The following is a 16,810-nucleotide window of genomic DNA, read 5'->3' as shown; positions in this document are numbered from 1 at the left end:
CCTTTTTTTACAAAAAGAAAAAGACTCTGCGCAGGATCCAAGAAGCACTGTCCACAGTTGATAACGATCAGCCGTCGTCGCTAGCGGCTGTTGTACTGAAGGAAAAGCGGTTGACACTTACCTGGCTTGATGGGGAAGCCCAACAAGTGTCATCTTTTGTTTGTCTGGCATGTCAATGTTTTCCAAGTTTAGTTGTAGTTGAATTCACATTTGTTGTAGTGAATGGATTAATTAATTTGAGGGTCATGTATGTGATGCTGTATGTATGGTACTTGGTAGCAATTTATTCTGAAATTTAATCTCTGTCGAACTTAGTTGGGATCACTATTGGCATTGGAAGATTTTTGCCAAAGTGCCAGTAACTTAATCCAAATGGTGGCCTAAGTTGGAAAAGGTGGTCAGTGATTATTGCTGTTATAAATTCTGACCGTTATACTGCCATAAAATGATGTGAAATTATTTACATTACAAATCATTCAATCTAATAGCAGGATAAATTCTGAAACATTAAATGCTAAAACCACATGTGACCTTTGGCCTGAAAATGCAGGATATCAAAAAACATAGTCACAACTTCCTTATGCGCTATACTCGTGCTGCAAGGCCAAGTTTGGCATAATCTAAATAATACAAAAAGTCAAAAAGTCACTATCCTATTTAAGTCACATCATCTTATTTAAATCACATCACCTCTTTAACACATAACATCAAACCCAACCCAAAGCCAACTCATATAAGCCAATAAATCAAAAAGTACACTTTTTTAGAACATCCCAAACCAACCCTTAAGTAGCTGAGAATTTCTACTTGAAACTTTTGGAAATGTCCAAGAATCTGATTGCATTCATAAACCTTTTGACCAAGGTTTTAAAAACCAGACTGGTGAACGAACCGGAAAAATGATCGGGTGGACGGGTTACCGTTCAACCGGTGGGTTGAACCGGATCGAATCGTGACGTCATAATTACGTCATAAATAATTTTTAAAAAAATATAAATTAATAATTTAAATATTAAATTTTTGATTTTTTTTTTTAAAAAATCTTAAATATTTTTAGTGATATTTTTCTATACTTAAAAAAAAAAAAAAAAAAAAAAAAATTTCCTGAATATAAGCCATAACACTTCACATACTAACAACAAATTAAAGATAAAAATTTAGCCATAAAAAACAACAATCATAGTAATAAAAATTATGAAAGCATCCAACTAAAGCAATCCATAAAACATAAGTCACAAAAAAGACAAAACAAAGTCCAAAGTGAACAAATCAAACCACAGCAACAATTAATTATAAATACATGGTAAATATTACAACTATTAATAACTACCAGCTACAGTGATTTTTTTTTTTTATTATCAAAAGTTGATTTCTAAACCTAAACAGAGCCTTCTTCTTTTCCTCTCTAAAAAAAAAAACAGAGCCTTCTTCAAGTGTAGATCCAAGTGTTTTATTATTATTATTTTTTTTTTTATCAAAAGTTGATTTGTAAAAACAGAGCCTTCTTCTTCAATTTGAGATACCTGTGTGTTGATTGAAGTGAAAAAAAAAAACAGGGCCTTCGGAGATTCAAGTGTTGATTTTGGTTCTGTCAAGTGTAGACCCAAAATTTCTAAAAAACAAAGAAAGAGATCAAAGATCCATCAAAATAATACCTGGGGAGGCTGGAGGTTGAGATCGGCTGTCGGAAAAAAATAAAAGTAGATCTGAAAATTTTCCTTCAATTTGAGATACCTGTGTGAAGAAGTGAAGAAAAAAATAGAGATCAAAGATCCATCAATTTGATTCGTTAATGACGGAAAAAAATAGAGAGACAGATCGGAAATGAATGAAGAGGAAGAGATACCTGTGTGAAGAAGTGAAGCCCTAGCCGCTGCTCTCTCTGAAATGAATGAAGATCAACAAACAAAAATAAAATAAGATCTGAAATTTTTTTTTTTTTATATATACAAGAAAACCATCCCGGTTCGGTCAACCCGTGATCGGGTCAACCGGTTCACCGGTTTAATCGGGGGTTTTACCGGTTTTCAATAAATACCCCGGTTTTTGCACTTGGCCGGTTTAAGAGGGCTAACCGGACCAGAACCCCATCCGATCACCTGTTCAACCGGTTGAACCGGCCGGTCCGGTCCGGGTTTCAAAACCTTGCTTTTGACATCTGAGTTTGGTTTTTGTTATTTTAGAGAATTCAAGATTAGGGAATGATTAGGATATCATTCCCTATTTATATTAATGAAGATTAATAATTACAAGGAAGTCCTAAGGCATAAAATAATTACAAAATAATAACCCAAATAATCATATATTATTCTAACACTCCCCCTCAAGCTGGTGCGAAGATATCTCTCATGTCCAACTTGCCTAAGATGTCATGAAATGGCTTACTCCTAACTCCCTTGGTGAGGATGTCAGCAAGTTGTTCACCAGACTGCACAAAGGGAGTACATATTGTGCCATTAGTGAGTTTCTCCTTAATGAAGTGGCAATCAATCTCAACATGTTTTGTTCTATCATGTTGAACCAGATTGTGAGCGTTGTTGATAGCAGTCTTGTTATCATAATATAACCGCAAGGAGTCTGTCTGATCAATACCTAGATCACTCAACAATAACCTGATTCATAAGAGCTCATACACCTCTTGTGCCATAGTTCTAAACTCAGCTTCTGCACTCGACCTGGCAACCACATTCTGTTTCTTACTCCTCCAAGTTACTAGGTTGCCTCCAACAAAGGTGTAATACCCTGAAGTCGATCTCCTATCAGTCACTAATCCAGCCCAGTCAGCATCTGTATAGGCTTCTATACGAAGATGATCATACTTTGAAAAATAAAGACCCTTACCAAGAGCAGACTTCACGTACCTCAAAATTCGCATGACAGCCTCGAAGTGAATCTGATGAGGAGCATGCATAAACTGGCTAACCACACTGACAACAACAGCAATATCAGGATGAGAGTGAGATAGGTAAATGAGTTTACCCATTAATCGCTGATAGCTCCCCCTGTCAACAATTGCTCCTCCCTCATCATTTCCTTGTTTCTGATTGGGTTCTAGTGGAGTGTCACAGGCCTTGCAGCCAAGCATCCCAATTTCCTTCAACAAATCAAGCACATACTTCCTCTGTGAGATAAATATCCCATCCTTGGAGCGAGCAACTTCAATTCCCAGAAAATACTTCAAGCTCTCTAAGTCTTTGATCTCAAACTCATGGGCTAAATATTTCTTCAACAAAGGAATTTCCTCACTATCATCACCCGTAAGAACTATGTCGTCTACATGAACAATGAGTGCTGTAGTCTTACCAAGTGAGGAATATTTCACAAACAAGGTGTGATCCGCTTGACTCTGTTTGAAGCTATATTTAAGCACAGCCTGAGTGAATCTCTCAAACCAAGCTCTCGGAGACTGCTTGAGACCATATAATGACTTTCGAAGCTTACATACTTTGCCTTCTGTCTGATGATCCTCAAAACCAGGAGGAATGTCTATATATACCTCTTCTTCGAGGTCACGATGGAGAAAGGCATTCTTTGCATCAAACTAATGAAGTAGGCAATCTAGATTAGCTGCTAAAGAGAGAAGCACTCTGACTGAATTCATCTTAGCCATTGGTGCAAAGGTCTCTTGATAGTCGACACCATACGTCTGAGTGAACCCTTTTGCCACAAGTCTGGCCTTGTAACGCTCAATAGAACCATCCGTTTTGTGTTTCACAATATACACCCATTTGCATCCCACTGGTCGTTTGCCCTTAGGTAACTCAGTCAATTCCCAAGTACCATTCTTCCTAAATGCTTTCATTTCCTCAATCATGGCAAGTTTCCACTCAGAAGTAGCAAGAGCATCCTAAAAATGGTTAGGAATGCTAACAGAGGAAATATTGGACACAAACGAGTTATATGAGGACGACAAATGAGAGTAGGACACAAAATTTGAGATAGGATGTTGAGTACAAAACCTTACACCCTTTCTCTTGCCAATCGGAACATCAAGATCAATAGACTCAAGAGATTCAAAGGTACCTGGATTCTCATCAGAAGTAGGAGATGACAGTGGAGGAGCAGAAGTGGTCTCTTGTATCCAGTTAACTTTCTGTCTGTCTTTGTCCCTGACATAAACTTGCTCTTCCCTATCCTAGGTGACATTGGGTTCTACAGTCCCAGTATGAAATGGCGGTGCAAGAACAACTGGTTTCACCATAGGAATTACAAGAATCACTTCACACCAAGGCTTCTCCTGAAGGGAGGACTGTGACACTGGAGAGGACAAGAAATAAGACTGAGACTCAAAGAATGTGACATCCATAGACACAAACCACTTACGAGGAGGAGGGTGGTAACATTTACACCCTTTTTGAGTAGGAGAGTACCCAAGGAAAACGCATTTGAGGGAGCGAGGGTCCAACTTACCACTAGTAGAAGAGTGATTATGGACAAAACAGACACAACCAAATATTTTAGGAGGAACAGAAAGCAAGGACTGGGAACCTAGGAGGACTTTAAAAGGAGCTTATTTTGCAAGACCTGAGTAGGAAGACGATTAATAAGATGGGCAGCAGTGAGAACAGCGTCGCCCCAATAGGTCCGAGGCATACTCATAGAGAAACACATGCACCGAGCCATATCAAGAAGATGCGATTCTTGCATTCGGCCACCCCATTTTGTTGAGGGGTATTGGTGTAAGAGGTCTGATGGATAATGCCATGAGTAGAAAAATATTGCCCTAACCCAGAATCTATGTATTCACCCCCATGATCAGAACGGAATATTTTGACAGTGGCCCCAAACTGAGTACAAATCATCCTATGAAAATTGCGGAACACAGAGAAAACCTCACTCTTGTCTTTCATGAGATACACCTAAGTAGTACGAGAAAAATCATCAATAAATGTAACAAACCAGCGATGACCTTTCACAGACACAACACGAGATAGACCCCAAACATCAGAATGTATTAATGAGAAACGAACTAAACTTTTATTAAAACTGGAAGCAAAAGAAGTTTTGTGTTGTTTGCCAAGCTGACAAGGCTCACAAAGAAATTCAGACACATTATTGTTTCAAAAACCAGATGGAAATAAATGCTTAAGTAAATAAAAAGAATGAGGCCCAAGACGCTGATGCCACAGTCATATATCATCGGTGGTAGTAGGACGCATGGTGGAAGAATGAGCAAGCTTGTCCGGTTGATCTAGGAAGTAGAGATCATTTTCTGCACTACCACTGCCAATCGTCCTTCTCGTGACAAGGTCCTGAAAAAGACAATGATCAGGAAAAAATGTCACACTACAATTCAAATCCTTTGTAATACGACTCAAGGATAGTGGGTTAACAGAAAAATTGGGAACATGGAGAACAGAAGAGAGAGGTAAAGTAGAAGTGACATGGACTAAACCTTTCCTAGAAATGGAAGAAACAGTACCATCTGCAATCCTGATTTTGACCTGACCTGAAGAGGGCTTAAGAGGCAGAGAAAAGATCAGAGGAACCCGACATATGATCTGAGGCACCAGAATCAATAATCCAAGGCAAAGACTTATGAGACAGGAAAACACAAGGAGAAGTGGCTAAGTTACTTGAGCGGACAAATGACGATGTACTGAGAGCAGTAGAAGATCGGCGGTTCAGCAATTGACGTAGAACATCCTCAAGCTCATGAGTAGTCATGCCAGAGAGATCATCAGAAGCCTGGCCAATAGAAGCAGAATTAGAATCATGTGTATCAATAGCACTAGACTGATGAGCTCGTGGATAGGAGCCACGTTCTCTAGACTGGCCTAACCGACCGCCTCTAGAACCAGACCGATCACCTCGACCCCCGGATGGAGTCCCTTGAAGCTTCCAACATGTTTTACGAGTATGCCGCGGCTTTTTACAGTAATCACAAAATACAGACTCCTTGGCAATAGACGGAGGAATAGGAGTTAGGCTGAGGCCATCTCTAGAGGTAAACAGTAATGCTGAGCGGTCGGTAGAGACAGGGGACATCATAGCAGACCGACGACTCTCCTCATTCTGTACATAGGCAAAGGGCCTCCTGAAGTGAAGGAAGAGTGTCCATACTCAGAATCCATCTCCAAACCAGATCATACTCTGTAGCACGCCCGCGAGGGACCCCACTACAGTTCGGACTCGATTTGTGTCACGGTTCTTAATCTGAACCAAAGAGTCCAAATCTGGCAAATCGTTTTGAGAAAACAAATTTTTGAAAGAAGCGCCAAACATGGACTACTTTGCCAGATACAGAGTCGCCACCTAAATATTTTATTTTGGGGAATTTAGGAAACCCTGACTCGGTGCCAAAGGCCACGTGTCCGTCATTACCAAAGTTGCCTCGGCTCGGGAACTTGGGTACGATTGGGGAAGGTCAGCTATGAGCACCCCCTCTCGCCTGATCAAAGATCGGCCTCTACTAACCGTGATATCTTGTTTTGAAAACGTTTATGCATTCTTATTCCGGTTATTAGCCTAGAATTACTATGTTATGCGCACAGCAAACAAGTATAGACCAAATCGCCTAAATTGGAACAAAACATAGCATGTTTGTTTTGAAAATGGTTTGCTACTCACAAGTAGGCCAAAATGCAAGTTTTGCCACCTTCAAGTGGGCTTTAGGAAAGACAATTTTGCCACTATCTAGGGGGCTTAAAACTCACAGTTTTAATGCATTATTCCAATTTAGGTAATTTGACCTCTATCCACAGGCATTCAAGCAGTTATATCACATAAGAAGCTAGCCTCATGGTAATCATGCTATCATGGCAACATTCACACGCATGCGATATGCTAAAGCATAAAAGCTTACCTAGTATTCCGAGCCAAAACAGAAACTAGTTAGTAATCATATGCATGATCCTAGTTCATGTTAAAAATGGCTAATGCAACACATGCAAAGATGCAATCTAAACAGGCTCGGCTATCCTAAAGATGGCATGTGAAATGCTGTAACTAACAAGTACTCAACTTGGAATTGAAATACAAGTGCAGTTAGCATGATGTGCCGAGCCCGGTGCATGTAAGACAAATGTATGGATGCACGCATGCATAGCATAAGGTATGCTAAATTAAATATGACCTAATACTAACCATCAAAAGCAGGTAAGTAAAAGGGAGAAAGAAGTGGGGGTTGGAAAACATGCACACACGCACCCACACTTATTACAAATTCGCCCTCGCTCGGAGGGACCAAAAGAATAATATAATTTAACTAACTATCAAGCTAATTAAATATTACAAACCCTTAATTAATTAATAAATTAACTAAGCTATTAAAGCAATAAAAGGCCTCGGGAAGAGGGATGCACGCATGCTCGGATTGGTTTCGCCCGGGAATCCATTGCCATGACACATGTTGCCTCTGTTTTCACTGTTTGGCACCTCTGAAGACTGCACGAGTCCCAAGGTATGCTCTCTGAATGCTGTGGAACACCACCGGCTAAGGGGATTGGCCACCGGCCATGGAGAATGACCACCGGCCACTGATGGATGGCCGATCGGCACTTCATATTGCCGGTCGGCCAAATCTTCCTGCAGAACCTGTTTTGACAGCAGCAGAGGGCAAAACAAGGCATGACAATGCATTTCAAGCAAATGTGTGGACCACCACACTCCATATCATGTTTAAGACTCAAGGGAGTATGGTGCTCGACCTTCGGACCACCAATCACGCATTTCAATGCATGATGGCCCAAGAAGCCAAAGTGTGCAATTTCAATGTGGAATGAAATGCACATAAACAAACAGTGAACTCAACCTCTATCATACTCAATTCAAGAGGCAAGAGATGCATGCTTAATGTTATGCAACCTAGACATGGGAGCTAAGCATGCAATATGAGCATGTGAACAAGCAATGTAAACATGCAAGTGTGCAAGTTATGCAAACTAACAAGCATGCAAGATGGATGAGCATGCAACGACATGTGGGAATGGTCTTAAACCAAAATGGGCAGCTCTCAAATAGGCCCAAATCAGTGGCCAAATGCCATGGAAATGAGGGCCAAAACACATACAAGCATGCATTCACACAAGGTCCAACACTTAGGCACCAAAGAGCAACTTTTAAGCACACTTAAAAGAGGATAAACATGGATACATGGCATGCATAGAAAGCTCTGAAATCATGTTATAGAAGGTGCAAAACCAAGTAAACAAGACAAGCCAAGTATGCAACAATGGTCTAAAACTCAAGGCAAGCCAAGGGAGGGTTACATGGTAGCTATGCAAAACAAAGCATGGATGACCCGAATGATCCAAAACAGACCTCAAGCACACTAAAACATGCATAAAAGCTTCACAAAGCTAAGCCAAAACAAGTAAGCATAGTAGTCTAAATGCTAGGTACATGTTAAGGCAATTTCATGGCATTACAAGACAAGTATGCAAGGCAAGCATGGTGTGTCTAAACCAAGTAAAAACAGTGCTATATCATGGTAAAATAAGCACAAATAACACTTAAGACATGGCCAACATGAACTTAAAAAAGGTGCTCACACATGAGGCTAAAATGGCACTTTTTGAAGACAACAAGGAGAGGGGATGGCCCTCTCCTTCTTAGGACCTTAAACCACCATCCTCACCACTGAAAACCCTCAAGATTTCAGTGGTGAGGAGGCCCAAACAAGGTGGTCCCGAAACTCACCAAAAATAACACAAAATGGGGCCAAACAAGGCCTAAGAGGGGGTAAACGACCCCAAACACAAAAGTGACCTTAATGAAGTATCTTAAACACAAAAAAACAGAACTTTTTTATGTTATACACAAAGCCCAAATCAGCAAGCAAGACAGGCTAAAAGGGGATGCAAAAACGGGGAATAAAGAGGGAAAAGGAGTTACCTTTGTAGCCAAAAGGGGACAGCAGCCTCTTGGTCCAAGAAAACAGTCCCTTAGCCTCTAAAAATGTCCTCCAAGATCCTTAGAGTGATGGTGGAGGTGTTAGGATAGGAGGTGGTGTGTAATGGAGCCAAGAACTATGGAGTTTGGAGCTTGGAATGTAGAGATATGGAGGAAATGTATGTCTTTGTCTTGGACAAAATTCTTGGAACCCCTTGAATGAAAGGATAGGCTCTCTATTTATAGAGCAAGACAAGGTGCCAAGCTTCTTAGAGAAGCTAACAAAAAAATGGGTCAAGGGGGTCAAGCTTCTCTTAGAAACTTGGAGCAAAAAGGCCAAGAAGGCCAAGCTTCTTGGAGAAGCTAGACAAAAGGGCCAAGCTTCTTGGAGAAGCTAGGCAAATGGGTCAAGCTTCTTGGGGAAGCTAGACAAGGGTTCAAGCTTCTCTTAGAAGCTTGGAGCAAATGGTTCACGCTTCTTGGAGAAGCTAGAACAAGGGTGCAAAAGGTGCAAGCTTCTGCATTTTTTTTTTCTTTTCCTTTTTTTTCTTTTATTTTTGTTCTTTTCTTTTCTTTTTTTTTGTATCCGGCCATCCACATACCCCATCTTCTTTCTGTTCTTCAAAAACATAGTCAAACTCTGCGACCACGCGAGATAGCTCTGACCATTAAATAAAGAGGTAGTGATTTTAAGACTAGGGTTGGGTTATCAGTCATAGTAATAGGTATAGGGAAACTCTCACTCCTAGGTATCTGAGAAGTAGTGGACACATCGGTGGAATTTGCCATAGATACTGTGCTACTAAACCCTCAACAAAACTAGTGCCAATCACAAGCCTGGAAGGTGGAGGAATGCAAACACAATGACCACTAAGAAAATTAAAGACTTAAAATCTCATTAACATCTTTTTTTATTTATTTATTTATATATATATACAAATAAAAAATATATATATATATTTTAAGATGAAAGGGAAAAACAAAGCAGCTGTTGAATACCGAAGTTAACTCAGATCATCACGTAACTCAGCGAAGCAGAGGTAGGTGTCGACAGGGACAGACGACAACAACAAACCCTTTCTCATCCCTCGCCGACGACACTAAGGCCAAGAGGCCTGACGTCAGTGCCCGACTGGGCTGGGAGAGTCCAACGATTGGCTCTGTGTGTGATGACTGGTTCTATGATGACTGGTTCTGTGACAATTGGCTCTGTGATGAGAACCAGAGGGATGTGACGCCTGATTCTAGGGTGGCGATGGTGGTGATTGACGACTGTATGTGTGGGGAATTTAGGTTTTAGGGTTTGGCTCTGATACCATGTTATTTTAGAGAATTCAAGATTAGGGAATGATTAGGATATCATTCCATATTTATATTAATGAAGATCAATAATTACAAGGAAGCCCTAAGGCATAAAATAATTACAAAATAATAACCCAAATAATCATATATTATTCTAACATTTTTTTGAGAAGATTATAGAGGCCTATCATTGATTTGGAATTTTAGGATGTAATTCTCATTTTTATTAATAAAAAAAAAATTAAATTCTAGTACTTTTTGATAATCTTTCAAAATATGTGTTATTAATCTTAGAAAGTTATTGTATGATTTGAGCTACAAATCCTACAATATGTCATGTTTATACAAATATATATTGTGTATTTAAAAGATGTATTGAGGCTAGCTTCGAGGCGAGGCTAAGGTAAAATGCATTGAGTTTTTTTTAACTATTTTTGGGCGAAATTCTCCAAAGACTTGCACATCACAGTTTGAGGCGTGCAACACATGTGCACCTTGTACTCCTTTTGCAGATAAATATGAGGAGCTGTGTTACATGGACTTCTATTTCCCCCACAGTACCCTTGTCCACTGGATATGACATTGGTAAGGGTGTGAGATATGTGTCCGACACTTGTACCCAATTTAGGTACTGGATATGACGATGTGGATCCTGCATCACAACTTGTTGCGAGGTACAGTGGTTCCGAAGAAAGTTCAGAGGTTTGGCCTTCTATCTGTTGTGAGATGGATTTTACTACATGGTTTAATTATTGAGATATATTTCACTCTGTATTGAGCAGTTAACGCAAATGCAACATTCTTTGTGATTTAGTGTACCTTTTCACGTTGAGTTGTTTCTATTTATTTGGTTGGCAGATCATCAAGTGGATCTCTCAAATAATTGAAGATGGTGACTCTAGGGAGCTTCCCTTTTTTGTAAGTTAGCATAGACAAACTTTTTTAGAATTAAGCTTCCTTTTGGTGCTTGAATGAATGAGTTTGTGTATTTTGCTGAGGGGTTTAATTACCTTCACTCCATTATTGATACCTAAGAAGCACGAACATATGACATGACATTGACACACCAACACACCAACACACCGACATGTAAATTTTCAAAAAATGTAGGAAATGACACGTTGGGGACTTCTGCAAAATATATAATTTATTTATGTATTTATCAAATATATGTCATATATAAGGATAAATAATTATTGTCTTATATATAAATATTTAAGTAAAATATATTCATTTTTGAAGTATAAAGGAGGAGAATAGGTATAAATTTACTTAATTTTTGTTGTATCATTGGATTTTAAGTTATTTATTCAAACTCGTAATATGTTTCATGTATGTCTTAAGTGTTAGAAAGTGTTCAGCTAAGAAGCACGGGTACTTCCGAAAATATTAACATACTTATAACGGGTACTGGTACGCGTACCATTAGTGTTGCATGCGTATCGGGTACATGAAATATGTACTAAGTAGTTTTTATACGTTTTTTGGCAGGTGGGTACTTCGTAGGTACATGATGGGTGTATCGAGGTTACACCAAGCTATGGGACATTGATAGTGATACATTTAATTCATTAGAGAGTTACGATTTACTTGAAATTGCAAATCTTTTACTTAATGTGTCAAAGATGAAAGATGTATTATTCAATAATGAAGTTGATGGAAGTGAAAATTGATTTTTCAACTTTGAAAATTTTTCTAGTTTGCTTTTGGAATGAAACTTAGTTTTGTAATTTTTCCTATTTGATGGCATTAAAATAATATATGGACTTTGCTTTGATATTGGTATTGTTGAACTGTGATTTCTCTTTTGGTTTTATAATTTTTCTTTTAATTTTGGTGTTGAACTTTGATTTGTAGGTTGAATCTAAAACAATACACTATGAAAAATAAAAAATTTGTTGACGTACCACAACCGTACCTGTATCCTTTTTTTTTTTTTTTAAAGGTTTTGCCGTATTAGCGTACTCGTACCAGTATCCATACCCACACCCGTGTTACATAGGTTTTCGATGAGTGTCGGACACGGCACGCTACGTTCTTAGAAGTGTCCATGCTTCTTAGATTGATACTCATTAAACTTTGTGGTTTTTTTAAGGATGTATACACTCTGGAGCTTAGAGTTGCATCTCTTTCATACAAGATGTTGCCTGCTTAAACCTTTTCTGTTTTGTCTCATCGCAGAGAGCAAAAACTCCTGCACTTGTTCCCGAAGATGCAGATCCTATTTGGTCAGTAGGTGCCAAAACCATTCTATCCAAAGGGACAGGAATGAAACAGAGAATTGGTAGCATCATGAATGGAATCCACAATCGCCTGGGAGATCCAAGGATTGGTCCAGTCTTGCTCTTGGGAGCATTGATGTCTTTTGGTGGCATCTGGCTGCGAAGGAGCCAATCAACTCATCCAAGTCAATCAAATAATCAAACTCAACCAAGCAAAAAAGTAAGTCATGGCAAATTGTGCTCCTGGGAGCACTGTTATTGTTATTTTTGTTCCAGCTATTATCTTCGTCTCCAATCCAATGTAATTTCATTGATATTCTTTTGACTCATGATTAGTCCTTTCTTTATTTCCCTTTTCTACTTTTCAGCATCGTTGTTTTCCTTCTAATTATTTTTTATATATGTGATGTCTTGGCTGCATCTTATTCTACTTGATTAATTTAGTAACTTATATTAATATTCTATTAGGATTAGTCCACCCATGTGATAGATGTGGTCCCATACATTTGTTAGATTAGTTTAAGATTTGGGTTAGGATAGTAGCGTCCGAATCTATTGGGAAACCCAATGTGTAGGTTTGGTTACCCAATTTTATGGAACTAGATTTTTTGTGGATAGACTATTATATATAGTCACAGAGACTATGTTTTGGTGAGATTAAGAGGAGGATAAAATAGCGATGTAAGGGGTGACAAAAAATACCGATACGGCACTAGAGTGATATGTGTTTTGAGCGTTTTAGTAGTGATATGGGTTTGGAGCATTTTAACCATCTCACATGTATTATCTATTTTTTATTCATAGTTGAATCTCTCTCCCGTGGATGTTGGCAATTGGTGCCGAACCACAAAATCTGTGTCTAATTGTTTTTCTCTTTGGTGTGTGCGTTGTGTGCTTCCGTTCACATTGGTGGGATGTGGTATAAATCCCATTCACAACATATTCTTCAAAGTTTCCCTTCATTTAGTTCAAATGCATTCACATATACCTTGTGGGTAGCAGCCTTTTTTGTTTTGTTTTTTTATTTTATTTTAATTTCTTGACGGCCATGTTATTGCCTATTCATTGTCATTTTATTTCTGCCCCTAACAGATTATTGTACTGAGTGATAGCTTTGAGCATATCTCTGAATCATCTCATTGAACAATTCACATTTTCCAGCTTTGCAATTTCTAGACTAGTCATTCTCATTGAAAAAGCAACACCCCAGCCCACCCCAAACTCACAGACACTAAAAACAAAGGGGGAAAAAAAAAAACCCCTAAAGGAGGATTTTTCTGTCTCCCTCACCACGAATCATTCTTGTATGATTGTTCCTTTGTTAGGAATCTATTGCTTGCTAGTTAAACTTGTTTCCCTCACCACCAATCATTCCTGTATTATTGTGTTCCTTCATTGATATTCTCTAATAGTTTTCTTTAACAGTCATCCCCCACCATTTTTCAATGACATATTGATTCATTTGGAAAAGGAAATTGTGTTTCACTTCGTGTTGAACTACCTGGAGGCTGCTGGTGTTATGTGTTATATAGTTCCCAACCTTGAAATCTGAATAATTTTTAGCACCACTGCCAACATTTCTCCTTTTGGCACCTCTTACTACTAATTACCAAAGTTTTTAAAGGCAAATGCGTAATGTGAGGCATTTTTTCCCTCATGAGGAGAGGTGTAAACCTCAAGGCGTTTAAGGCATTAGAATTTTGAATTTTATATTAAAATAGTAAACAAATATTAAAAATTATATGATGTAAATACTTTTCTCCTTGACGCGTCAAAAAATTTCATTGTAGAGATGGAAGGTTGCCCTCATCAAAGGTAAATCAGCATTTTTAGCTTAAGTTATCGAGCTTTTCACTTAGTAGCAAAAATTTCCTTCTTGGTTGAGGTTTCTTACTCTCCACTCCCAAGGAAGAAACCTGTAAGAAACTCGCTTCGATTGAGGAAGAAACTCGCTTCCATTGGGGAAGAACCTCACACTCAACTGAAATAGAACCTTTTCAAACATACAAAGCTCATAGAAACGAAACAAAAACAATTCAAATCTATTTTGCGACTTTTTATTTATACTTAGTAAAGACAATTTACAGTCGACATCAATCTCCAATATTAATTCCTATTTTAACATATAATTACAACTAACAAACATAAATATCAGTGATCTTAATTTTGCTATGCATACCTGACTGCCCAATTCACTGCAGTGGGACTTGCATAAGCATTTTGTATGTTAAACAGTATTTGTTTTATGCATTTTTATTTTCCTCTGCTTTCTATATGTTTGCTTAATCACCATATGAAAATTTCCAGGATGATGAAGATAGACCAAATCAGAGACGCAAGAAGAGAGCGGTGTCAAACCAAGATTGTCCTCCTTCAATCACTGACACAGAACCAAAAGATGCTTACCAGATGCCACTATCAGATTCTGACTCCGAGTAGTAGATGGTATTCAAAGGAATCGAGGTTTGACATTAAGCAAATGAAGCACATGGGGTTCTCGAAGTAAAGATCAAAGTTTTGTCTCCATTGTGATTATACTGATTTGCTCACAGGTGTAACAAGTAACTAGCAAATGGCTGCCCGACATATATACATTGATAATTTAGAAATTATACCATGAATTTTGGGAACCTGTTTGAATTGATAGTTTGTCCATTTTAGTTTCAATGTGTGACTGAATCATAATTTTTTGATAATTTTTGTTTATGTTACCTTCAGGAGCTGCTTTACCTTTCTTATCTGGAAAAGGAAGCACATATGTGATTGTATCACTAAGTTGTAAAATTTTAGTGAAAAATTCTCCTGAAGATTATGAGGAGATATGTAAAATTTTGGGAGGTTAATTCCTATAAAAGAAAATTTTCAGCAAGTCTAGATTAATATATTGTTCAAAACTTAACGGAGTCTTGAGGTTGATTTCATATTCCTCCCTGAGATTTGGCAAGATGATATCTAGCCCCCAAAAGTTTCTAAGTAGCAAGGGTTGGACATGGGTGTTTCCATTGAGTCTTGTTAAAATATTAAGGCTCTGTTTAGATCATAGAATTGAAAAGGGAAAGAGAAAAAGATGAGTAAAAATAAGTGAAATGCAGTTATATTTCATGTACATTTTATCGAGTTTTTCATTTGTCTTTTCTAAATACTACTTAAGTTCATGATCTAAATATAGTTTAAAAAAATAAATATCCTCCTTTCATGATCTTAACCAAAATGTCCACATGTAACAAATTGTTTTCACATTTGAAATTTTGATTTACTACGTTCAATTGAGTGCTAATTTATCTGTTAGAAGGGTCACACGGCATATGCATTGCATGCGCATTGGTAATTCAAAAAAATATAAAAAATTTCGTTTAGTTCTTTAATGATACTCTCTCTAAAACACAAATTAATGAGCATAGGATGAAATAAAACAAAAAAGAAAAAAACAACATACATAACAAAAGTTTGTACTTGATAGTGAGCGTAATGCCTCTTTTTATCGCAATTTTTTTAGCAACCAATGCTAATTTTGCATTTTAACCCTCTAGTTTAAAATTTTTTATTTGATGTCAATAGACAGTGAAATTTCTTTCTAATCTACAAACAATGAAATATGGTTTTTTATTTTGTAGCACTTAATTTTGGATTTTTAATTTTTAATATGAAATTTCTCTATTCATAGATAATAAAAATTTCATTGTTCGAAAAATAAATAAAATTTTCTTCAATATTGTATATTCAATATGAACTCTCACTAAATGGATTTTGATGAGAGTATTTCAAAAATTACTTTCAAAAAATAAAATTTTGAATCAAAAATTGGTATTTAAAAGTTAAAAAAATAAAATTAGCTATTTAGTAATTGGATTGTGTGTGTTTCACGTGTTGTCCTCCTCATAATAAAACTTATGGGCTTGCTTGTTTTCTTATAAAAAAATCTTATTATAAGAGATCTATTGTAAAAAAATCTTAGTTTTTATTACTCAAGTCTTGTATTAATTTTTTTTTATGGATATGAACCAATAGAGGGGTGTGATTGGGTTAGTTTGGTTTGAGTTGATATTAAATTTAGAACATATTTAAATGAATCATGCACTTGAACCAAATAATTAAAATAAACAAGTTTTAATATTTAAATTTAACACAAACATAAAATAAATATTGTTTAATACAAGCCGACAGTTGTGAATAGTATAGTGAAGTCCAACTTATAGCGATCCCGGGTTTACCCTTGTTGTTCAGTGATCCGGACATGTGTCCGTGAATGTTGGTAGTTGTTTCTTTCCTAGTTTGCATCCTCTTTACTTTGTATTTTGAGTTATGGGATGTGTTGGGCAGGTTTGTTACAGGTTGGTTGTGCTTGGGAGCCTAGTGTTGCTGCCCAGATTTTTGGTCCTTCGCTCGAGCGAGGAGTTTGTCGCTCGAGCGAGAGTAGTGTTGCCCCGGTTCTGGACCTGAGAGTTGTAGTTTCT

General features: G+C 37.6%; 1 protein-coding gene across 1 annotated transcript; it reads left to right on the top strand.

Annotated features, from left to right (window-relative positions):
* Window positions 1-22: 22 nt before the first annotated feature.
* LOC114274232 (uncharacterized) lies at window positions 23-15,172 on the top strand. Its single transcript, XM_082910457.1, has 4 exons — window positions 23-146; window positions 10,993-11,052; window positions 12,316-12,576; window positions 14,664-15,172. Exons 3-4 carry the CDS (start codon window positions 12,403-12,405, stop codon window positions 14,793-14,795), a joined length of 306 nt encoding a protein of 101 aa, XP_082766583.1. The 5' UTR covers window positions 23-146; window positions 10,993-11,052; window positions 12,316-12,402; the 3' UTR covers window positions 14,796-15,172.
* The last annotated feature ends 1,638 nt before the right edge of the window (window positions 15,173-16,810 follow it).

The sequence above is a fragment of the Camellia sinensis genome, chromosome 15, assembly GCF_055761805.1.
Source record: "Camellia sinensis isolate YWXY chromosome 15, ASM5576180v1, whole genome shotgun sequence".
NCBI classification, from domain to species: Eukaryota; Viridiplantae; Streptophyta; class Magnoliopsida; order Ericales; family Theaceae; genus Camellia; species Camellia sinensis.
This window is presented reverse-complemented; position numbering and strand designations above follow the sequence as displayed.

Coding starts and splice junctions, on each gene's coding strand:
- LOC114274232 (XM_082910457.1), top strand. CDS start 12,403: ATGAAACAGAGAATTGGTAGCATCATGAATGGAATCCACAATCGCCTG. Junction 12,577..14,663: donor AAACTCAACCAAGCAAAAAA/GTAAGTCATGGC, acceptor GAAAATTTCCAG/GATGATGAAGATAGACCAAA.